Genomic DNA, 25452 nt, shown 5'->3' with positions numbered 1-25452 from the left:
ATGTGGGAGACCCAGATGAAGTGTCTGGCTCCTTGTTTTGGCCTTGCCCAGCCCTGGCCATTGTATCCCTCTGGGGAGTAAGCCAGCAGATGGAAAATCTCTGTCTCTGTCTCTAACTCTTTCAAATAAATAATCTTTAAAAAAAACTAAAGAAGATGTGGTCCACAGAACTGTGATTCAAGCTATAAAACTCTGGGAGACGATGGGACTGAGATAACCTGAAGGCTTCCCTATCTCTGCAGGATCAATATACCATATAATCAATAAATCGAACTCTACAGTTGGAATTTGGCCAGTGCTCCTATCAGAGATTCATCATTTGATCTGGATTTCTTCCTTAGTTAAAAAAAAAAAAATCCCTAAGGAAAGGTCTACCGGCAAGCGGGTTGAATCTTATGAAATTGCCAGAGTTGCCATCTTCTCATTAAAAAAAGGCGATTTTTATAGGGTTCACCTATTAAACTGCCTTTGAAAGTTATCTCCAGTAGATCACAAAAGAGCTATGCAACATGAGGCAGCGTTCTCAGGGCACAGGGCCCTATCAACTTATTTGAGAAGAAAATGTCTAAACATGCTTAACATCCTAATAATGACCGCTGCCCAGATTATTACGAACAACAGAGAATCAGGGTCAGCGCATTTTCATCATGGCTGTGCCACAAGTGGATTATTTCAGGTTCTCTGCACCTCAGTTTGTTCATCCACAGGTATGGAAACCACATGACCCCTGATGCCCATTCCAGGTTTAGAAGAGAATTAAATGAACCGTGTTAGCCCAGCAGCAGTAAAGAGTTTTAACCAGGACAGTGAAGCCACATAGGGTTTCATTTCTCATCCAGTGGTTCGATCTGACACAGCAGACCAGTTTATACCAACTTGCTCTCTTTGATAAAATAACCTTCCCATCCCCCTTTATCTAAACCTTCTTCCAATTAAAATAAAATGTAATGGCATGTGTCCTTTAGAAAGTGCTGGTAAATGAATAATCAATTTGAATTACTAGATTTGGCTTCTACTTTACAGTGTTTTTCAAGGTTTGGCTTTGCTTTTTTCAGGACAAGACTAGGGAAGCACAAAACTGGTGTTTATTGCAGCTCAGACCTAATGAAGAACTCTAACGACTCATGAGCTACAGTGTCAGTTTCTAGAACTCGAGAGGGTGTCCATCTTCTTCAGAGTTTAATGTTGGCTGGTGCCACTACTCCGTCGGGAGGCAAGGAAACAAACACAAAGTACGACACAAATCTCGCCTCCAGAAAACTGCGTCTGGCTGGGAGAACACACAGGAGCCAGGGTAATCACCACATGAGACACATGCTGACTGACACTTGTCACTGTCACTTAGTGCTGGACAATCAGCAAAGGACAGGAGCATGAAGGTGGAGGCAGTCAGAGCAGAAAGTCAGCGGGCAGGCAGGAGATCAACAAAAGCACACACCTTCATTCATGTACCCCAATACGCCAAGGAGCACTGTTCAAACAAGAGCTCCTTTAAGCCCCATGACAACTCCCCGGGGGGAGGTGCTAATGCGATCTCCATTTTGCAAGTACAGACATTGGGATTCTGATATTCAATTAATCCTCCCAGGATTGCACAGCCTGTGTCCGATGCACGTGCAATTACACAAGAGACTGGGCTTCACGGCGTCCTCAGGAGAGGAGGCCCTGGGGAGGAAGGATTCAGTAGGAGAGTTTCTGGAGGCGAGAAAAGAGGGCATGCGAGCCCAGAGCGGGGAGGAGGAGACACCCACTTCTACTGCCACTCCTGACCAGAGATGGGCTTGACACTGTGTGCCTAGTGGGATTCTGAAGACAACTCAGTGCCCTGCACCTCGGTATTTTCTTACTAATTTCCATAAAATCTAAAAGTTTCAAGGCAGTGAAGGTGTGGGTACCTGTTAAAAGGTAGGTGGTTTTAGTCTCAATACCTGACTGTGGGCTCCTTGATAGATAGGGGTGTTTAGAATTGCTGAAATTTCAAGAGGTAGCTTGTTTTAAATCAAGATATTAAAAATTAAAATTAACAACAACACAGTCATTCTCTTTTGCACTCTCCAAAGCCAAGTTAGGAGATACACATCTGTCCCCAGCAGCGAAAGCTGTAAGTTCACTTTCACGATGATAAAACCACTTTACAGGTTGCTATCTCAAGACCTCATCAGAAGACACTTGGGCAACGTACACTAAGGGCGGGGGCCGGAATTCATTAAAAACACACTTGAATGCTTCCTGAACGGTGTTCTCAGGCTGTCTGCAGATAAAACACGAAACACAGAACATCTGAAACTTGCATAATGGATGTTTTTCTGCTTCATTTCTACACTGTGGATTAACAGTATCACATTTTTTTCCCCCAAGAGAAAGGCAAAGCAATTTGGAGGCTATTATCTACTCCCGAGCATAAAGGGATTCTTACCTCGCAATTGCTGAGATCCAGAGAAACCCCTTTCAGGCTGTGATTACAAGCCAGGCCCAACAACAGAGCTCTGAGGGGAAGAAATGCGCACGTTAGAGACAAATTTTGCACGGTGCACCAAAAAAAATGTGCAAACACACCGAAGAGAGCCCTCAAAAGAGGAGCGCTTTTCTAAATGACAGGTCAAGCACCAAGCAGTCTCTCACTCTTTAAAATGCCAACTGAGCTTCTGCCACCCACTAACAGTACTGGCATAATGGCGTTTATGGTATTCTTGCATCTGACGGGCAGCAAGTCCATCATAAATATAAAACCTGGCAGGATCCCTGCTCCTATGCAAAGAAACCAATGGCACACCTAATTGCGTACTGAAACTAAACTGTTCATCCCAGATAAATTCCCACCTGTGTCTGCGTCAGAAGAGCTTTGCTAATGTTTAGAATGTTATTAGCAATTGTTATTACAGTAGCAAAGTGAAGCTGGTTTTCCCGAAGGAATATGGCGGTGGGGAAATCAGGCTGCATGGCATGTCAGGATGTCAATTTTACCTAGATGGGCTTACTCAAGGGTTTATTAAAGGACCTAGGGACGTGGGACAAGGCACCCAGTGCTGGACAAGAGAAGGCACGGGTCTTGAATAAGGGTGCAGAATCCTGCTGTCCAGCTCCATAGCTACATTAAAGAGACTGGACTCATCACCTGGACATCAAATCTAAGGAAAACTCTATTTTTACAAATCAATTCTATAGAGTCCAACACCACCAAGTAGGATTCAAACAAAAGACTCATATATGCACACATGCGAAAGCAGTAGAAAATGGCCCAGGTCCTTGGGCCCCTGCACACGCGTGGGAGACCCAAAGAAGCTCCTGGCTCCTGGCTTTGGATTGGCCCAGCTCTGGCCCTTGCAGCCATCTAGGGAGTGAACCAGTGGATGGAAGACCTCTCTCTCTGTCTCTACCACTCTCTGTGACTCTGTCTTTCAAATAAGTAAAATAATCTTTTTAAAAAAAATTTACAAAGGGTATTTAAAGCACAATGTTGACAAGTTTGTGTGTATAATAAAGACCCAGTGTTGCTATGGTGAGCACTAGTGAATATTAGCAATTATGTTAACCAATGCAGAGTTATGCTGTGTTACACAGGGCTCAATACATTAAAAGATTATAATACTATGGACCATTAGTAAAGCTACCACCAAAACTAGGCCCACACACTGTAAGGATAAGGTGGTGGTGGGCTTCACTCTCTGTGCAGCGCCTCCAAAGTATCTCACACACTGTAAATGCTCATTGAATACTCACCGATGGATATTAAATTATAAATTATAATTTGTGATTATAAAGGAAACTCCACCCCCATTGAGGATACTGATTCTGACAGCCTTTTTAATATTTATATAAACAGCCAAATCATGAAGCATTTGTTATTTATGGCTGTTACATTTACAGACTTCACATATATCAATTCAACATTAAAAAACAAAAAGCCCACTGTAACATCAGACTTTATTTAGCTGGATCTACTTTTCTTAAAGGTATCCATTGCTTTAACTGTGCAGTACTATAAGAATCTCACACTTCTCAAAAAAAAAAAAAAAAAGGAAAAAAAGAGAAAAAAGGCAATTTACAAATTATATAAATTATATGAAGATTAATTTTCTGGTAAAAATTATAACAGATGTTGATTTTGGCATTCCACATGAATTACCAAGGAAAAAATGCTGATGTACACATTAGCTAAGGAAAGGAGAAATTTGTGTATATGTCAGAGCATGTATCTGTCAATGTTCAGAACCATAACAATTTGAAAACAACTTTTGATTCTTTCTGACAATAGTGTTTATTTAATAGTGATTATTCTCAAACCTCAATTTAACTAGAAACTTTAACTTCATCACTCCACCTATGCTAGGGATACTACACTATCACATAAGTTGGCTGCCATCTGGGGCCAGCGCTGTGGCATAGAAGGTTAAAGTCTCCAGCTGTAATGTTGGCGTCCTATAAGGGCACTGGTTCAAGTCCTGGCTGCTCCTCTTCTGATCTAGCTCTCCGCTATGGCCTGGGAAAGCAGTGGAAGATGGCCCAAGTGCTTGGGCCCCTGTACCCACAAGGGAGACCCAGGAAAAGCTCCTGGCCCCTGGCTTCAGATCAGTTCAACTCAAGCCACTGTAGCCATCTGGGGAGTAAACCAGCAGAAGGACGACCTCTCTCTCTCTCTCTTTCTCTGTAACTCAGTCTTTCATATAAACAAATAAATCTTTATAAAAAAAAAAAAAAGTTGCCTGCCAAATAAAAGTCAGACAGATACCCTGTCCTGATTGGGTAATTCAGAAACCACAGCATCTACAGACTGATTCTGCTGCACATACACCATAGCTCCACTATGACTGTCAGTAAAAATCCTTAGACTGCACATCCACACATCCACATACACGCCTACAATGGACTGAACAGAGGTTAACATAAAGGCAATAGTACCTGAATCACAACTTCAGCAGGTAAGTGGCTACTGCCAAGGTCACAAGCCAAGGGGAACCCTTCCCATAGCAGATGCAATAACAGCAGACAATATCCTTTTAAAAACCGTGCCGCAGAGGGGAAGGGAATGCTCCTTGGCCTCTGTGGCCTCGATCATCCGTCTTTCCCCTCCCCTCAAGCGCAACCGTAATAACAAATTAAACTTTCAAAGCTCTGGAGAAAATAAATTCATCACTCACTTTAAGGGCTCAGGAGACAATTTGGTGCCAGAGAGGTTGATCTGCACCAAAGCCAGAGAGCTACTGAAAAACTGCTTGAATGAGGGGGGCACTTCTTTTCCTTTCCTGAAAAAGACAAGGGCCACAGGTGCAGTTACATGTCCGTCAGACTTACTGGTTCTTCAGATGCTGTGCAGTAATCCACGAATCAGCTGTATTTCCAATGTAAGTTAAAGGGCAAAGAAAGTCAGAAATGTCTGAAAGCTGATCCAGTACAGGTAGAGGGATGAGGTCAGATAGGTTACGACAGGGGTCGGCGCTGTGGTGTAACAGGTTAAGCCTCCGCCTGCGACGCCAGCATCCCGTATGGTGCTGACTCATGCCTGGCTGCTCCCCTTCTGATCCAGCTCCCTGCTAATGTGTCTGGGAAATCAGTGGAAGATGGCCCAAGTGCTTGAGTCCCTGCACCCAACATGGCAGACCTAGAAGAAGCTCCTGGTTCATGGCTTCAGATCAGTTCAGCTCCAGCCGTTGCAACCATTTGGGGAGTGAACTAGCGAATGGAAGACCTTTCTCCCTGTCTCTCCCTGTCTGTAACTCTGCCTCTCATGTAAACAAATAAGTAAATCTTAAAAAAAAAAAAAAAAAGGGGCCGGCACCATGGCTCACTAGGCTAATCCTCTACCTGTGGCGCCGGCACCCCGGGTTCTAGTCCCGGTTGGGCGCCGGTTCTGTCCCAGTTGCTCCTCTTCCAGGCCAGCTCTCTGCTGAGGCCAGGGAAGGCAGTGGAGGATGACCCAAGTGCTTGGGCCCTGGACCCCATGGGAGACCAGGAGGAAGCACCTGGCTCCTGGTGTTGGATCGGCGCAGCGCGCCAGCCGTAGCAGCCATTTAGGGGGTGAACCAACTGAAGGAAGACCTTTCTCTCTGTCTCTCTCTCACTGTCTAATTCTGCCTGTCAAAAAAAAAAAAAAAAAAGGTAAGTTAAGACATGCCATGAGTCCACACTGTATTCTCATTCTTTAACAAACTCATTACACTTAGCCCCTCAATCTTTAGGAAATTCCATGTTTGGACCTCAAAAACTTAGGCCACTGATGATGTCCATTTTCCAGCACCTTAAAGAGCTCTGGCCTGGGGTGGCAGCCAACGTGAAGGGGGGCTCTCTGCCTCTGGCGACAGGTTCAGATGCAGCAGCTGCAAACTAACTCCCACCATTAGACCTCCCGACCTCATCCTCCCCAACCTTACTCATCGAGGTGTTTGCAGCATCGTTTCTGCTGAGCGGAATGGCGTGAAGCCACACGACAAACAGCCCATTCGGTTTTTACATCCATAACTGCGAAACTGGTCACGGCAGGCCAAATATTAGGAGATGTAACACGACAAATGAACTAGCCACAACTTCCAAATGTACCACTTGTTAGAGTCAGAAGGAAGTGGACCAGACAGCTCAATAATAAAGTACAGTCAACACCACACTGCAGAGTCCACCTGGGAATCTGACACTTCGCTGCCCTCTCTCCCTGAGCCAGCTGGTGGACGGCTGCACCCAGTCGCCCCGCACACAGCGCTCAGCCTTGTTTGCCAGTGACTCACGCTCTGTGGGGAGTCACAGCCTCCTAGGAGCATCCTACACGATATTCATGGACAGAAGTCTGGGACAACCTGCTCATAGGTGACAGCTTTTTTAAAAGAAGTTTTAAAACAAGATAATTGCAGGCTATTTGGAAAGAACATTCTAAGCAACCAGAATGTCTAGCTAAAAAGACAAAAAAAAAAAAAAAAAGAGGAAAGAATCCTGGTGGAATATGATATGAAATATTTCAAACAACTCTGGCTCCAGACCCTGTAACGATATAAACATGTATACTCCTAGCCCTTTTTTGATGAGCAAATGCTGCCGAATTATTCTTTGAATCTTCTCCTCCTGCTGTTTTGTCTTGGGGTTGACGGTTGCAATGTTTCCCAACATCCACTGCCCCTTTCCAAGGGAGGATGAAGCTCTGTCACCTGGCGCATGGCCAGCTTGGCCATGACAATCTCAGTGTCTCAATGCAGTGACTTGGGAGGCATGCACTGCCGCCATCTCTTCCTCTTCTGCTCCTTCTCAGAGCGGAGGTGATGCAGCCAGCCCCCTAGAGATGTGGCACAAAACCAGCTACTGAAAGCCAAGTGCGTGGGTGGGAGTGGAGGGGACCAGGTAACAACCTCACCTACGCTGACTGACAGTGAAGAGGTTATCAGTGAACAAAAAAGTAAGAAGAGCTTGGGGGCCAGCGCTGTGGCTCACTAGGCTAATCCTCCGCCTTGCGGCGCTGGCACACCGGGTTCTAGTCCCGGTCGGGCACCCGGATTCTGTCCCGGTTTCCCCTCTTCCAGGCCAGCTCTCTGCTGTGGCCCAGGAGTTCAGTGGAGGATGGCCCAAGTGCTTGGGCCCTGCACCCCATGGGAGACCAGGAAAAGCACCTGGCTCCTGCCTTCGGATCAGCGTGGTACACTGGCCGCAGCGCGCCAGCTGTGGCGGCCATTGGAGGGTAAACCAACAGCAAAAGGAAGACCTTGCTCTCTGTCTCTCTCACTGTCCACTCTGCCTGTCAAAAAGAAAAAAAAAAAAAAGAGCTTGGCTAACAATGCACACCTTGGTGTCAATTAGTCATCTCCACATAATTACTAAAGGCTTTCTAGGACTGTATCTAGGAAGGGACTTGGTGGTAAAGAGTTCAATCACAGCCTTTCGTCTGGAAGACAAGACACTTTGTTAGTAGGATTCTGCCCTTCAAGCTAAACAGCTCCCCTGCAGATCAATTATCACAGCATCCACAGTCCCATGAACTCAGAGCGCCGATCACATAAAACTCCTCATGGGCCACGCTGTCATCCGGGGACTCGGTCTCCGTCAGTTACAGCTGCGCCACAGCCTGCTTCAAGAGCTGCCTTCAGCCACAGGAGCAGAGCGGATGGATTCCATCCATACCTTGGAGTAGCCCTCAAAACACAACATCTTGGAAAACACTCACTTCTCCCACCATCACACCACCTAGACTTTACACACCTCAACCCTACGCTATCAGGGTGTCGGTGGCATATTTCTGCTACTGTGAAGATTCGCATCCTCAAGGTAACTGATCAGGAGTACTTTAAAATATGTTATTTATCTGTCAGGCACGATTCTGAAATAAAGCATGCTAAGAAACTGAATCTTATGAATAAGTGAGGGTTATTTTCTTGAATATATGAAGCTTTTAAAAAGTTACCTACTAAAAATGGTGATATTTCTAAAACTGGGCAATAGTCCATGTTATTATTGGGAACATAATGTCTAAAATAGTGTATACAACTTGTGGTCAGAAGAATGAATGCTAAGTGTTGAATGGTCGTATTATATGAGAAGGCATCAGGATCCTATAGCTACGTAACTCATGCACTTTTCAAAATTCTTCTGTTATTTTCTATTTTAAGTTGCCACTCTTCATAAATCCTTGCTGTGTCTAATCTACTGCCTTGCTTTGTAAACAGTTATGTCAGCAGGTGGAAATAAGATATGTAAATTGGCCCTCAGTTTTCTTAATAATTAAAACACATGAGCTTTGGGTTAACTCTTCTCCTTGCTCCCAGAAGTAATTCATATTTATTTCCAAGTGCATCATTAAGAAATACCTACAGAAGTTTTTAAAAGGGTTTTACTTTATTAAGAGAAAGGACCCATCCACACATGAGAAATATTGTATCATCATCATATAGTCCACATAGGTGGCTTGGAGGTATTGGTAAGAACATTAAGCTGTGGTTAAAATATAAACAGATGGGGCCAGAGTTGTGGCACGGTGGTTAAGTAGCCACCTGCAACACTGGCATCCCATATGGGCACCAGTTCGAGTCTCACCTGCTCCACTTCTAATCCAGCTTCCTGTTAATTGCCTGGGAAAGCAGCAGAAGATGTGCATGAGCCCCTGCCGCCCATGTGGGAGACTCGGATGAAACTCTGGCTTCAACATGGTCCAGTCCCAGTCATTGCAACCACTTAGGGGAGTGAACCAGTGCATGGAAGATGTCTCTCTCTGTGTCCCTCTCTCTCTCTGACTCTTTCAAATAAATAAGTCAATCTTTAAAAAAGGAATAAATAACAAAAACTTGGATTTTCAAGGCCTAACAGTGATAGATAAAGGTTTAAGGCCATCTTCTTGCATGTACAATTTTCACCCTTTTCCCCTGTTTTCACCATCACTAGAGCTTTCTCTCGGACACGCCCACACGACACAGCCAGTAGAAATACGTCCATACCGGTGAGAGAAGACGGCTCTGGAGAGATTGAGGACAGCTAAATATTGAAGGCATCCACGGAGAAGAGCTCCACAGACCTGAAGAAGAAATAAGGCTCTCTTATTTTCAAACACTTGTAAGTCCAGGAGGCTATTCTATTAGCGAGAAAGGCTCTGTGCCCCACACACTTCTCTGAGATCCCTGGGGTTGGGGGGGAGGGGGGGATGATTTACCATGTCCAGAGAACATTCCGTATTGGATAAGTCCAGATGAGTGATGGCATTTGGCTGAGCCAAAAAATTATACATGTGCTTGAAGTAAAAGACAAAACATAAATATTAAACTCTGGAAAAACACACACACATACAATGCAAGTTCATGTTTGGAAAGGAAGTTGCCCAAATTCCCCAGGATCAGTCTCTTCTCCTCCCAAGAGAATTCATAGTTTTCTGTCATTCCATAGTTTTCTGTGATCCCATCACCTCCCCTGTGAGCAAAGTTCCTAAGAATTTTAAAACAAAATTATGTCTGAGTTTAAAAAAAAGGACAAATGGAATCTTGTGGACCAAACTCCCTTTCTGTCACACTTGACTTCGTTTTCCTGATCAGCTCAATCTTCATTAAACAACTTTTGAAGAGTGCTAATTAATTCTGACTCCTGAGATTGAAATACCACCTGAATCGAAGTCACCCTATCCAAATGCTAATCACTTTCAAAAATGCTCAAGAAACCACTAATTTGAATTTGAACCATAGGATGGTCTCAGGCTTATACCCTCTTCTTTGTCCAACAAAATGGTTTCTCTATCCTTAGTTTACTTCCAAAAATCTAACAAGAAATGGTCAGACAGCACACTTACTACTGTTTAAAGGAAAAAAATTAAAATAAACCTCACACGTGGCCAAAGCACTTCAGGTTTCAGAGTCCACAACGCCTAAACTTTCCCACACCCCTCTCCAGGCACATGGGCAATCAAACAGCTCCCTCCTGTTCTCTGATTGCCCTGGGGGAGAAGCAAGTGTCAGAGTCCACCAATGAGAGTCCAAGCACCTGCTGCTCCTCCACCTCACCGGATGTCACCAGACACAGCAAACGCAAACAAGTGCATGCTGGCAGTGCGTCCGTCCTGGGCCAACAGTGAGTATACGATTTTGGCTGCATGGTACTTCCAAAAAAGCTAAATAAATAAATAAATAAATAACCATACCATGGAATTCACAAGAGCAAAAAAAAAAAAAAAATACCTGCAAACAGATACACAGGATGCATTGTATTATCCAAAAAAAAAAAAAATCTGATTCAGAAAATCACTGCTCTCAGACATGAGGCTCCTCACCTCTCCCTCTGCCTGGCACTCCTTGGGCCCAGTGTTGCTCTCAGCCTCCAGCTGGGGGAGCTCTGATCACCCACAGTGGTGACCACAGCCCCTGCACCTGCTCAAGAGCGTCAGCCTGCCCAGGGCCAGAAAGAAGCCCCTCCCACCCAGCTCTTGTCACGCCCCTGTCCAGACAATCCTGGCCAGGCAAAGAAGTCTAGAGCTATTCTATAGTCCTAGGGCACTATTAAAGCGCCTCTGGCAGCCGAGCCTCACTGAAGCCTTAGTTTCTTTCCATCTTCCCCTCTATGCCTCTCCCGGGCCACTGTATGGCGCTGCTGGTTTCACACTGAACGCCCTGCTGCATCACGGAGGGGGCAGATGGATAAAGCTGACAACTGAAATTGGAAAATGCATCAGAAAAAGTCAATGATGCGGTGGGAAACAAGGATCACCTAAATGATTTCAACAGTGAAGGAGGGAACAATAAAACACTACAAAAGGCCTGAATTTGTATTCCCAGCCTTCCTGTGAAGGAAAACATGAGACAGACTTCCACAGCATTTGTCATTCCTATACAGCGTGGAATGCAAATGAATCGTGGTGGTTGTGGCTGTGTCAGGTAGGTAGGATTTCTTCTAAACTCCACCAGGGTGAGTGGAGGGGACCTTTCTCTACACATAGTAATGCAGCCACACCTACCCACCCTGACAATCAGGTCTGCCAAAATGCGGATGACTGATTCAGCTGCATTTGGGAAACCTTCTTAGAAATGAGCAGGAACATTTTGCCTTCACAGTCAAACTGTGCTGAGTTATCCCAGGTTAATCCTATACCCCCCCACAGGCTAGACCACAAATGGGGCTTATTCCAATAACCCCTTTAAATTGCAAACTATGAAAAGCTACTAGAGTTCCCCACAATATTATTTAATGCTAAAGTAGTTTGATTTATGTTACCAGCCTTTCTTATCAGGCAACTGTAATGAGGTAATGTTTCAACATGAAGAAAAAAGTTTCTGCACAAAAAAAGAAAAGTGTTTCCAAGAAGATCTGAACTTCAGCCTAATTCAATGAGAGAAAAAAAAAAAAACACTCTGGAGGGGATGCTGAGGCGCAGTGGGTTAAATCCCTGGTCCGCATCACCAACAGCCCATATGGGCGCCGGTTCAAGTCCCCGCTGCTCCACTTCCAATCCAGCTTCCTGCTAATGCACCTGGGAAAGCAGCGGAAGATGGCCCAGGTGCTTGGGCCCCTGCACCCACGAGCGAGGCCTAGAAGACACTCCTGGCTCTTGGTTTCAGATCGGCGCAGCTCTGGCCGTTTGTGAATAAACCAGCGAATGGAAGATTTCTCTCTCTCTCTGTAACTCCTTCAAATGAATAAATCTTAAAACAACAACAACAAAAAAGCTCTAAGAGTTTCCACTAAAATGCATCATAAGCTTATACCGACAAGATTTAAGGTGTCATTATAAAGAGCACTGAAGGCAGGGACATAAGCTATAAAGCTGGGTTTAGCAAACTATTTCAGGCTGATGCAAGAAGCTTCGGGGAGGACTGAAAATGAGGGCAGGAAAACATACCGAGAGGTCGTCTCCGCGCAGGACGTTCCCTGAGAGGTCGAGGTGGCTGAGGCTGGAGGCCGTCGAGGGGTTGGCACTGAGTGACTGGCAAAGGCTGTTCACCCCTGCAACAACAGCAAGGAGACCCCGCTCAGTTCGCGCGCCAGGACACCGAAGGATGTTGGACTGTTGGTGCACGGCCCAGCTGCCCCAGGAAATCCCAAGGCCGGCGTTAAGCCCAGGCGTGGTCTGCTCTGGCGATCGGTCCCAGACACAATGCATCTCACAGAGCAATGGAGTCCACGCCGCTTTGCTCCACGCCTCTGACGGGTGCAGGGACAGCAAGGGCTTTGCTCTGAACTCTCAGAGTGGCACCAACACTCTCATTAGCAATCTCTGTCCTCTTAATCCAGCCCGGTGACGCCTTAGTGCACACTACGTGAATGTTCTCTGCGCAAACTCAGCTAACTCACACTATTTCATACCCTGAGAAGCTAACGGAAGAATAGAGGGCTCTATTGACACGTATCACCCTCCATGAAAAGGGTGGACTGAAATGGATTTCACCAAAGAGGGCGATGATGTATACACAAGACAAGAAAGAAAAACAGCGTTGTGGAGCAGGCGACACCAGCATCCCATAGGGGCACCAGTTCAAGTCCCTGCTGCTCCACTTCCAACCCAGCTCCCTGGAAAAATCCTGTTCTCCAGAAAAATGCAGCACCCTGGGAAAGCAAAGGAAGATGGCACAAGCACTTGGGCCCCTGACACCGACAAGTAGCAAGCACCACAGAAAACTAAGCGCGAGATGGCTGGGGGTGGGGAGAGCGAGGTTTGACTATAGGTGGATCATGGTGATTGACACAGGCCTTGCAGAGGGAGGGTTTGTATCTGGCCACCTGTCTTCACAGACTCCAGGTCTCTGAGCTGTCATGACCAAAAGGGGCTGGAAAAGCCCTCTCTCTCACGGCGGCAGGATATACCCCCAGCCACACTGGTGAGGATCCCCAGGCACACAGGGAGTGGGGTACAGCAAAGCTCTTCATGTGTCTACTACTATCCACAGTTCCATATCATATGGTAGAAATATGCCTACTTCCAAGGCGGGCAGACTTTTATCAGCAATTTCTTTTTCCTCCTTTCCTAGTAATATTCTTTTTGAAAATCTCCACCCGTCTCCACCACCTTCAAGAAGGGGATTCTGGGCATGCCTGGGCAGCCTTCATGGGAATGCAGCACCAAGGTGATTCTACAAAAAGAGCCGGGTCTGGTAGTGGCAACTGGCTCCCGGGAGAGCAAGGGGGAGAAAATGGGCTGAGGGCCACAGGTGCAGCCTGCATCAGCGCACCTCCCAGGTACAGGTTTGGGATGCACAGTGGGGGTCCCTGCACCACATGCCAGCTTCCCATTCTACTAGGTGCCTGACAAAGGCCGTGGGCCAGGTCTATAGGGTGAGGGCAGCACATGTGGCTATGAAGAGAGAGGAGACAGCAGCTTTGAATGCAGAACAGTTTAGTTGCGTACAAGGAAAAACTTCTTGGATGTCAACTCAACATTTACTAAGAGCTTATGAAATGCTAGAGTTTAGAAGATATAAGAACCTTACCATTTGCCCTCAAAAAGTACAAAAGCCATCAGGGAAAAAAATCAATTAGACTTCAGGAAGAGAAGTCAATTTACACAAAAAATATATTTTCATTTCTAAAACACTTTGTTGAAAGCCTACCTACCGTATCCTGGGCAGGAGTTCTGAGACCAGAGATCCCACCTTTCACCTGCTACGGCCAGTCCAGCGGCAGACACAGGTAGGTGAATACAGATGTGGAGTCCACATCTGTAGATTCAGCCAACCACAATAAAAAATACCCCCAAAAAACTCCATCTCTACTAAACACATACAGACTTTATTTCTTGTCACTATTTCCTAAACAACACACATAACAACTGTTGACATAGCATTTGCACTGTAACAGGTATCCTAAACAGTATTTAACATACACAGAAGGGGATGGGCATGTAGCTCCCACTAACATGGGGAGGCAGCAGGGATGACTCAAGTGGTTGGATTCTTGCTCCCCACAAGAGAGACCTGGACTGAGTTCCCAGGTTCTCACTTCTGGCCTTTTGCAGATATTTGGGGAATAAACCAGTGGTTGGGAGCTCTTTCTGTTTATCTCTCTGTCTCTCTCTCAAATAAATACATTTTTAAAGTTTTTAAAGTATACAGAGGATTTGTCTATGCAAAGACTACACCATTTCACATAAGGGACTTGAGCACCTGCAGATTTTTGTGTCCGCAGGGGAATGGCCTGTCACCATTCTCCCACTGACACGGGGGGACATCTGCAACCTTATCCAGGGAGGCAGCTGCCATTACTGAGGTGAGGAAGACGAGGAGACGTGATGCCTCGCTCTGGGCAAGAGGAACCTGCAACGACCTTTAGAAAAGGTGACTTCGTGGAGGTTATCCCCTGGGACTGTGTAAGTAACCAGCTGCCTTTAGTTTGTCCTGTTATCAGGAGTAATCTTTTTATAATGGGATAAGCAAGTCCAAAGCACAGAGAGAATACGAGGCTCTCATCAAGAAAATTATTTACAAAACCCCATCCTTAGCAAGGAATAACAAAACTTCATAAATAAATTCCAAAATTAGAAGGCCAAATTATCCTGCCAGCAAAACATCCCTGGACAAGTGTGGGCACTGGGCAATGGGCCAACCATCTGAATAAATTCTAGAGAGGATCCCATTATCAGTCCAGCTGCACGCTCCTGACGCAAAATGACGGTTCTCTTCCCCACAGCCTCAGCCCATGTCCTCAGGAGGCCTGTGTGAACCGGCCCATAAATACAGGAAATTATAATCACATAGCACTAGGAGAAAATAAGACTTAAAAAAAAGAGAGAGAGAGAGAGAGATTGATTTATTTTGAAAGAGTTACAGAAACAGACAGAAAGAGACGTTTTTTGTTGTTGTTCCCACAATCTTTTTGTTTAAGGTACACAAACTTCATGCATTTCATAAATACAACTTTAGGAACACAGTGATTCTTCCCACTGTACCCACGCCGCACTCCCACCCTTCTTCCTCCTCCTCCTATGCCCATTCGTATTTTTCCCTAAGATCTAGTTGCTAAAATAAGACTCTCAGAGCGCAAACAGAACACAGATCTCATGCCACTGTCACTTCCGGCTGTCCTGAGGTTGTGGCCACACTTCACACTGATTACTGAAGCGTCTGCAGCTGCAGAAAGGTGGCACCAGATGGTCCTGCCTTGACATCATCTGCCAACCAGCAGGACGTTCGCTGGAAACCCAGAAAACTATCAGTTAGAGAACGTCGGAGCCAGAGAAAGGGCGTTCGGAAGCAGTGGGGATGTTGTGGGGAGACTTTTTTTCCTCTGTCTTAAATTACAAAGCTATGGATAGAAATATTTTCAAGAACTAAAATATAAATGCTAATCAAATTCAACAGAAGCTGAAAACAATGACTTAAAGGGAGCTGTTCTGAAAACCACTGAGATCCTCTGTATGAGCCTTTAGGAAATGACTGGTCTTGGGAAGGCCAACCTCGGACTCTGCATATCATCTGTTACAAAGCGGTAGCAGTGAGTGTACACACACCTCACTGCAGAGACAAATGGGGGGAGCCTTCAGGAAATGTGGGGCTGCATTATGGGATGGATGCTGAGGGAGCCTCCCCATTCTTCCCACATCAGGAGGGGCAAGACCTCAGTGAGAGGTGGCCCTGGGGCACCTCAGAACCACAGCCTGCCCCCAGAAGTGCTATGAGTTCTCCAGAAATGAATGGATAAACTCCAATAAATCAGCAAGTTTTTTTAAAAAAAGTCTTCTAAAAGTTAACCCAGAACTAGGAAGCACATGACAAATGATGAATACTTTAAATATGTAGAGATGTCATAAAAATTGAGAAAAGAAGGATTAACTGCAAACAGAAAACTAACAAGGGATGGGAACTAGCAATTTCCACAAAATAAACACAGACAGCTAAAGACAAGAGGGATCTAAGCAATAACTGGGGAAACTGAAAACAAAACATCAGAAACACTTAACTTACACAGATGCTTGACTGAGAAGGAAAAGAGACAGGGGTCAGTACTGTGTTGTGGCGGGGTAAGCTGCCGCCTGTGATGTCTGTATCCCTACTGGAGCACCAACTCAAGTCCCTGCTGCTCTGCTTCTGATCCAGCTCCCTGCTAATGTGCCTGTGGGAGACCAGGATGGAATTCTTGGCTCCTGGATTCGGCCTGTCCTAGCCCCAGCTGTTGGGGCCATTTGGGAAGTAAATCAGTGGATGGAAGATCTGTCTCTCCCTTTTTGTCACTCTGCCATGCAAGTAACTAAACAAACTTTTTTTTAAGATTTTTGTTTATTTATTTGAGAGGTAGAGTTACAGACAGAAAGAGGGAGAGACAGAAAGATCATCCATCCACGAGTTCACTCCCCAAATGGCCATCTTCCATTGCTTTCCCAGGCCATGGCAGAGAGCTGGATCGAAAGAGCAGCAGCCGGGACTCAAACTGGAGCCCATACGGGATGCTAGTGCTGCAGGCGGAGGCTTAGCCACAGCATCAGTCCCCAAACTAAATAAATAAATCTTTAACAAAAAGAATGAAAATGGAAAATAAAATCCAATGGTGATGAGGCTGCAAAGAAATGCGTACAAAATGCCTGGAGGGCAACTTGGCAACAAATATTAAAAGAAGCTTTAAAGGGGCCGGTTCTGTGGCACAGTGGGTAAAGCCACTGCCTGCGGTGCCAGCATCCCATATGGGCACCAGTTCGAGACCCAGCTGCCCCGCTTCTGATTCAGCTCTCTACTGTGGCCTGGGAAAGCAGTAGAGGATGGCCCAAGTCCTTGGGCCCCTGCATCCGCGTGGGAGACCCAGAAGAAGCTCCTGGCTCCTGGCTTCAGATCAGCACAGCTCGAGCCGTTGTGGCCATCTGGGGAGTGAGCCAGTGGATGGAAGACCTCTCTCTCTCTCTCTCCTCTCTTCTCTCCTCTCTCTCTCTGCCTCTCCTCTCTCTGTGTAACTGTGACTTTCAAGTAAAATAAATAAATCTTTAAAAAAAAAAAAAGGGGGGGGGGAGGGCCGGCACTGTGGCACAGTGGGTTAAAGCCCTGGTCTTAAGCGCCAGCATCCCACATGCACGCTGGTTCAAGACCCAGCTGCTCCCCTTCAGATCCTGCTCTCTGCTATGGCCTGGGAAAGCGGTGAAAATGGTCCAACTCATTGAGCCCCTGCACCTGCGTGGGAGACCTGGAAGAAGCTCCTGGCTCCTGGCTTCGGATTGTCACAGCTCCAGCCATTGCGGCCAATTGGGGAGTGAACCAGCAAACGGAAGACCTCTATCTCTCTATGCCTCTCCTCTCTCTGTGTAACTCTGACTTTCAAATAAATAAGTAAATCTTTAAAAAAAAAAAAGAAGAAGAAGCTTTAAAAAATATATACATCCTTTGGGTCTGGCACTGTGGTACAGCTGGTTAAGCCACCAGCTAAGATGCCAGCATCCCATGTAGGTGCCAGTTTGAGTCCCAGCAGCTCCACTTCTAATCCAGCTCTCTACTATCGCACCCTGAGAAAACAGTGGAAGATGGCCCAAGTGCTTGGGCCCTTACACCCATGCGGGAGGCCCAAATGGAATTCTGGCTCCTGGTTTTGGCCTGGCCCAGCCAGGGTCTTTGCAGCCAATTGGGAAGTGAAGCAGTAGATGGAATATCTCTCTCTCACTGCTTCTCTCACCTTGTAACTGTGCCTTTCAAATAAATAAGTAAATCTTCAATAAAAAAAAACACACATCCTCTTTGATCTAGCAATTTTACTGTCTGAAATTTAACACGCAAAAAAGAAATTAAGCAAATGACAAATAATTAGCTAACAAATTAATGTTAATATTGTTTGTATTGCTGGAAATTTAGAAACTATATTAACCTATAATAACAGATTTAACTTATGGAGCATAATTTCACATCTAGGAATATCACAGAGCCATCCAAAGTGATCATGTGTTTACTGGCATAAATAAGACATATAGGGAAAAATTCTGAAACAGTAAGCACATGTATCACATATATGCACGTGTGTGTGTGTGTGTGTGTGTGCGTGTTTATAGACAGAAAACAGCAGGAAAAGATAAGCATCAGTGTCAATGGTGACAACCTTGTGATGGTTTGGTGCTCATATTAAAAGTGATTTTTTTCTTATTTACACTTTATTGTACCTTCTAAATATTTATCATATAATACAATGATTCTTATCAGAAAAACATTTTTATAAATTTGAAAGGCAGAAAGAGAAAGACAGACATACAGAGGTCTTCCATCTACTGATCCACTTCCTAAATGCTCTCAACAGCTGGGGCTGGGCCAGGCCAAAGTTGGGAGCCCAGAGCGCCATCTGGATCTCCCACATGGGTGGCAGGGGCCCAACTACTTGAACCATCACCTGCCGCTGCCCGGGGAGCACATTAGCAGGAAATCAGGGCCAGGACGGAAAGCCAGGCACTCTGATGGAAGAAGTGGCAGTTCCAAGCCGTGCCTTAAACACAGTGCCAAATGCCCACCCCTACTGGGGAAGAGCAGGAACAATGACAAGGCCAATGCCAGCTTTAAGATCTGTAGATGGTTTCACGCACAGAGAATACTAACTCCTAGGAAAATACTACCCTTTGGTAAGTTATGCTTCAGCGTTAAGCATGTGTGTACGTAAAGCCATGAGACACATGGAACTAATCTTAATTCCAAATGGCTCTCAGTATAACCGTACGTTCAGACTAACGTGTGATTGGAAGCAAATAAAATCATTAAGGGAACACTCTGCCTTACCCTCTGACCTGAGGCTTAGTGAATGTTAGCCTGAAGTGTACCAGGTGCCCAGACACGCAATCGGTGAGGCCACATCCTTACCGTCCAGAAGCTCCAAGGCAAGGACATAATCAAAGCTCAATGAGAAACACACTAGAATAGAGGAACTGACAAACACCTATAGAAAAGACAGGACTGAGGAGATTGTCCGAGAAGACTTCACGGAGAAAGTGAGAGAGGAGCTGAATCGTACAGGATGGGATTTGGGGGTGGGCGCACGCGGGCTGACCCAGGCTATGCTAACAGCACAGGAGACTACAGGACAACACGAGACGGCGACAACAGCAGTCGTATGTTGACGATGTGACGATGCTGGTGCTGGCAGCGGTGGCGATGATGATCATGGGGCTGGCGGTGACGGTGCTGACGATGGTGATGGTGACAGCCGCTGCTCGTCATAAACCCTCTGTGCCAGAGATTGCACTGGATGTGCATGAGCTCACTTAACCTACCAGATGTTCTGTCCGTCCTACAGATGTGGCGAGTGGGGAGCAAAGAGCTCTATAAAAACTCAGCAGAAAGGTCAGCACTGCACTGTGGGCAATCGGACTTGAGACCTGACACTCTGAATCGCGATGAGACAGTGACCGATTCAAGCAGCAGCGAGTTGTTCCACTTCATAAATGTCCCCTGAAAATCCAGTGGTCCAGGCAACCGTGCCGGGTACCGCAGATAAAGGTACAAGAGCGACACAGACCTCACAGAGCTCACTCCAGCAGGAAAGACAGTATTCATCCAATCGTGTCACACACATGCCCTACAGTTTCTACACAGTAGGGGAAAAAGGAGAGCAATCGATTCTCCTGCAACTCAGGGAGCACGTCTCACTAGAGATGATCACAGATGAAGATTTATAAAATAAACTGACGCGCTCTTCAAGAACAGTTGGGAAGCAAAGACACACTTCCCAGGCATCTGGAGGAGAGAATGCAGATTCATGGAGACGTGACATCTGCAGGATAATTTCTAATGTTACTGTGGAGGTGCTAGTAACAGCACTGACAGGATTGCATGAGAAACCAGAAAATGAGAGGTGGGCCGCAGAGCCGGGAGACTAGACCTGAGAAGACAGGGCAACTTCCAGAGACAGAGAAGAGAAGGGCGAAGCTTCAGTGGCGACCCAGCAGTCGGGTCCAACCCTTTTCTGTAGACTGTGGGGAAGCCAATCGGTTTTTCCAAGAAGGAACCAAGAGAAACCCAACCAGGTGCCTCTAGGAAGGTGAGGCCCGATGCTGGAGGCAGTCAGATGGGGGATCCCAGACTCAAAGTCTAGAAAATTAAATATTACATCTGTATTTCAAAACTATTCTCTACTCCGCAAGCACTGAAGTTTAGACCATTAGATTTGGATTCCATAATGTCTTTATCACACAACTGCCAGCATACCACAATACATCTGTTTTTAAATCCAAGTACATAACTGAATAACAATTCTAACTCGTCACAGCAGCAGGTGCAGCGAAACATTACCAGCACAAGTTAAGTAAATAAGATATACTGTACCTTTAGGTGATAATGAGGTCTTAGATAAATTTAAATGCTTTAATCCCTTGGGGAGTTTGGCAAATTGAATACTTAAAGAGGACACACCTGAGAAAAGAAAAAAAGACATTATTATTAGAACTTCCAAGTTCCAGCATTGAATCGGTCTCACACTGCATGAAAATCAACTTAAATTTGGTTCTAATTGAAGGGATCGTTGCTTTTCTTTGTAACGTCCGTGCTTATTTTCTAATTATTTAGCATCATGCCTCCTTTTCTTCCAAGCTTATCTTTAGAGCAGAAGGGAAAGACTGTTTAATTAAGCATAACAGTGTCTGCAACTTTCCTATTACTGCTATTTTTCTTCAGGCTAAGTGCTACCCTCTTCTCAAAGTCCTATTTAAAATGCAAATCCTCTTGGAAAGTGTGATATAATTGTCCCTTCCCCCTTTTTTTTTTAACCCCTGTCTTAATGAGTTGATCTCCCTTCCGAATGAACAGATGCCTGCTATTTAACGACTGTCTAGGAAGGGCGTAATATTAACTATGCAAGTGATAGCTTCAGCAGACAGATTCTAATACTTGATTGGCTTACAGCTAACAGCCTCAGAGCATCAGAGCAGGTTTTAGCTTCCTGAAGGCAGATTTTGGAAAGCAGAATAAATCACCGAGAATTCAGTCTTTAGAATGATATCTCCTCTAAACTTAACAGACAGAGTGGGAGACTGGAGATACCAACTCGATCACCCAAGGACGGCAGTGAAGGCGAGTATTTTCCGGGAAGAAGTAAGTAACACACAAACTATGCCCTTCTCCCAGGCTCCCAGCCACCTCCTGCTGTGGGCGAGCTTTTGCCTCCCAAGGCCAAGTTCTTAGAGAGGATCCTTACACAACAGGACCTGGTGTTCCCCCAGAGGAACTCTTGAACTCCAGGCAGCAGTAGGGAGCCAGGGTGCTGGCTGCTGCCCTGTGGTTTCACCCCAGGTTGTTCCTAACTCTTGGGAGAATGTACACACAAGCATCACGGTTACACCATTAAGGCTACACAGCTTGACTCCAGTTAGGGGTGAGCATTTCCCCAACAACGGTGGGTGCTGTGGGGAGCCTCTGCCTTTCTCCCCAGAGGGTTCCACCTGCAAAGTCTGGAAAGCACTGGACGAAGCGACCTGAGTCTAGGGACTGAGTATGCTTATCCACATTGGAAACCGCCAAGACGACGCAGGCCTGAAACCTGGCTGATGCACCCCTGTGAGTGGAGAACGACCAGGTTAAGGACAGAAGATGAAAGACAAAGTCACGTTTGAAACCTGATTAATCTAAGAGGAGAAAGAGGAACAAAGAAATACAGAAAATGCACAACTATGTAACACGCAAAATGTACTAAATATTCAAAAGTCAAAGATGGCTCATCCAAATAAAAGTATCACAAGTTTTCAAGAGACTTCTACAAATATATGTATTCAGAAGAAATAAATTTAAAAGTACGGAAAAAGATGTCTGCTATAAACACTAAAATCTGGGATAGCTGTAACAGAACAAGTTAGGCTTAAATAAGCATTACTGAAGATAAATGGGACATTTTATTAATGAAGAAGATACAGCTATTCTCTAACTGTATGCTCTGATTAATGCAACCTGAACATATATGAAGTCTGACAGTAGCCAAAGGAAAATATATGCATTATTACATAAACACGCGTACACATATCCAGTCATGCATCGTGTAAAGATGTTTCGGTCACTGACAACAGTATATTCCATACAGCACAGGTGAGTCCGGGCAGTCACACGCAGGCTGCTGGAACTGCACTCTACGATGTGTGCACAATGAGGAAATCAGCTAACAATGCATTTCTTGGGCTGAGTCCCTGTTGTTAAGTGACACATGGTTGTACAGCCTCACATACAAAAAAAAAGGATTTTTAAAAACACACTTTTGTCAGTAGCCCATTAAAGCAAATAGGCAGAATATCAGCTAAAGATATAGAGAGTATCAAGAGCATAATGAAAAATGGTCTAGCTGAGGTATTCCAAGCACCGTGCTCCGTGACTACGGAAGGCATTTCTTCAGAGTGCAGACAGCACTCACCAAAAATGACTGTTCAGACATAAAGCACATCGCAACAAACAACAGGATAGTCCTCAAGTATCTGAAATCACAGAGAATATTCCCTATCAGTATTTCTTTCACTACTACTATGAAAATAAGAAAGGAATTATAAAGATAATCTTAAAATCCCCAATTATCTCATAAGCAATATTTCTAAATAATAGATGAGTCCAAGAAAAGCTCACACTGAAATTTTTAAAAATATTTTCATTATAAAAGTATAATATTAACATTTTTGATATATAATTAAAGCTAGGTTTAGAGAAAAATCAGTTCTAAGTATATATCAATATATTAATAATAATAAAATAATAATAAAAGCAAAATAGTTATTTAATTATGCAAATTAAGATTGTGAAAAACAACAGCAAATTACCCCCTACCCAACATCCACAATAAATAAGGCAGAAATCAATTACAAGGAAGGCAGACATAAAAAATAAGTAAATTTAACAAAATTGATTCTTCAAAAAGACTAACAGAATTAATAAATCCTAGGAATACTAGTTAAAAAATGAATACATGAGAAAGGGCAAAGAAGGAGGAGAGAGAAAAAGAGAAGGCTCAAATTATCAAAGTCAGAAATGAAAACAGGAGATCAGCAGAGATCCTGCAGACACTGCATGCGTAACTACATACTGTACAAAAAAATCAGCATGGCCATGTTAGAAGACATGGACATATCCCTTATGAAAATCACGACCGAGCAAAGCTAATCTAAGAAGAAATCTCAACAGCACACGTGGCGTGCAGTCAGCGACGGATCACGTCCACCAGGGCAGCTCCATTAAGGTTATAATGAAGCTGAAAATTCCCTGTGGCCTGTCGCAGCTGTCAAAACACCGTGGTGTGACGCATTACTGACGTGTTTACGTGATGCTGCGGCACACACGACTCCTGCGCTGCTGTCTGTGGAAAGGCACAGCACACACAATCACACACAGCACATGATGCTCGATAATAAAGTCAGCCATTGTGTTGCTGGTTTATTTACTGTTAGGACATTTGCTTTACCGCTGTTTTAAAGTACACGCCTTCATACTTACTGCATCTCAATGGCATCGTTTTTTCTCGTGCTTGATTATATCTTGGGTTGTTTTGTGCCTGGTGCTAGAAGCACACACAACATAGCCTGGGTGTGTACAGGCTATCCCATCTAGGAGAGTGTAAGCGCACTCTGATGTTTGCACAACAAAATCACATAATGACCTATTTCTCAGAACTTAACCCTGTCGTTAAGCTAGCCAAGACTGGATAAAACAGGACAAACTATACAGTTCGATATGTATCAAATTCAGGAAAAGGCAAAGCTAATCTATCATAACAGAAGTCAGAACAGCAGTTAGCTTTTGCAGGTGGTAGGAGGCAGGTGCACTAATCACTGGGAAAACCCCATGGAAAGCTGGCGGGACACTGCCAACGTTCCACTCGGTGATCTCGGTAGTGGCTGCCTGGGCGTGTGCATTGTCTCAAATTTCATTAGGATGCAAACGGGCTGTGTGTGCTCTTGGGAATGTACAATTATACTTCAATGAGAAAAATGATTTCAAAAAGTTCAATACGGAATGTCACAGAGTATCAGATGTCCACTTTCTAATTTTGATAGACAGTATCATTACCCATTTGAGACCAGCTATTGGATGCTTTTAACTGAGCAAAGCATATGCTATGATAATATTAATAAAAGCAAAAGCCCTGAAGTCATATCCTGTATCTTCAAATCATTCTCAACATGTTACCTATTAGATCAACATTTTCACTGCTAAAATTCACCACTGACTTAAAATTTATTGCATGCAGGTTGTTAAAAGCATTTTCCTTCCTCCTTTTAAGATAATAATTTTTAAACCTTTCATTATTTTTGTGTGCCACCCTTATAACTCCATATGGATTTACAAAGCCCCATAACCAAGACCAAGACCAGAATGGAACAGTTATCTTACACTAGTGGAGACACCCACCCACCTGCTCATTCCTTAATCACAAACTAACTGTAAAAAGAGGAAAGTAGACAAAAAGAAATTCAAAATCCAGCAAAAAAATCTTCTCTAAAAATACAAGGTACTTCGAGAAGTTGGTGGGTGGGGTGGGAGCTGGGGTGGGCGTGGGGGGCGGCATTGTGGCGTAGTGGGTCACACGGCCACCTGACACTCCAGCAGCCTATATGAGCACCGGTTCGAGTCTCCCGCTACTCCACTTCTGATCCAGCTCCCTGCCAGTGTGCCTGAGAAAGCAGAAGATGGCCCAAGTGACTGGGCTCCCTACCATCCATGTGGGAGATTCGGATGGAGTTCGGGGCTCTTGGCTTCTGTCTGGCCCAGCCCTGGCTGTTGTAGCCACTTGGGGAGTCAACCAGCAGGTGGAAGACCTGTCTCTCTCTCTAACTCTGCCTTCCAGATAAATAAATAGATCTTTAAAAAAAAAAAAAAAGTTGGAGGGGAAATGGAATTAACACATAAGTTTATTTTGGTACCAAAAAAGTTGAAACTCATGAATAGTTCTTTTCACAATATGTATTTGCCTTAAGTTTTTGTGAAGACCTCTCACATAGTATACCCAAACTGGTAAGTAATAAAAACTGAAGCTCCTAAATTAAAGATAATAAATTAGAATAATATTATACTTGATAGCCTTTTTTTTTTAAGGGAGACTAAAGGTAAACAAGATTATGGGTAAAAAGAAGTACAGGCACAGGCAAAGATAATTATTTAAACTATT

The 25452-nt window shown here is 44.7% G+C and overlaps 1 protein-coding gene across 9 annotated transcripts in view; it reads right to left on the bottom strand.

Moving 5' to 3' along the window:
• The window catches only part of CARMIL1 (capping protein regulator and myosin 1 linker 1), a 317796-nt gene that overhangs the window by 104393 nt on the left and 187951 nt on the right, over nucleotides 1-25452 (bottom strand). For all 9 annotated transcript variants that reach the window (XM_051855017.2, XM_051855018.2, XM_051855021.2 and 6 more), the window contains 6 exons: nucleotides 20646-20732; nucleotides 12281-12384; nucleotides 9614-9691; nucleotides 9402-9478; nucleotides 5139-5243; nucleotides 2417-2486 (listed from right to left, as the gene is read on the bottom strand). In XM_051855017.2, the coding sequence (XP_051710977.2) occupies nucleotides 2417-2486; nucleotides 5139-5243; nucleotides 9402-9478; nucleotides 9614-9691; nucleotides 12281-12384; nucleotides 20646-20732 (521 nt within the window). The remainder of the gene's footprint in view (nucleotides 1-2416; nucleotides 2487-5138; nucleotides 5244-9401; nucleotides 9479-9613; nucleotides 9692-12280; nucleotides 12385-20645; nucleotides 20733-25452) is intronic.

The sequence above is a fragment of the Oryctolagus cuniculus genome, chromosome 5 (assembly GCF_964237555.1).
Source record: "Oryctolagus cuniculus chromosome 5, mOryCun1.1, whole genome shotgun sequence".
NCBI classification, from domain to species: domain Eukaryota; kingdom Metazoa; phylum Chordata; class Mammalia; order Lagomorpha; family Leporidae; genus Oryctolagus; species Oryctolagus cuniculus.
The sequence above is the reverse complement of the archived record's forward strand: the minus strand, read 5'-3'. Positions and strand labels throughout refer to the sequence as shown.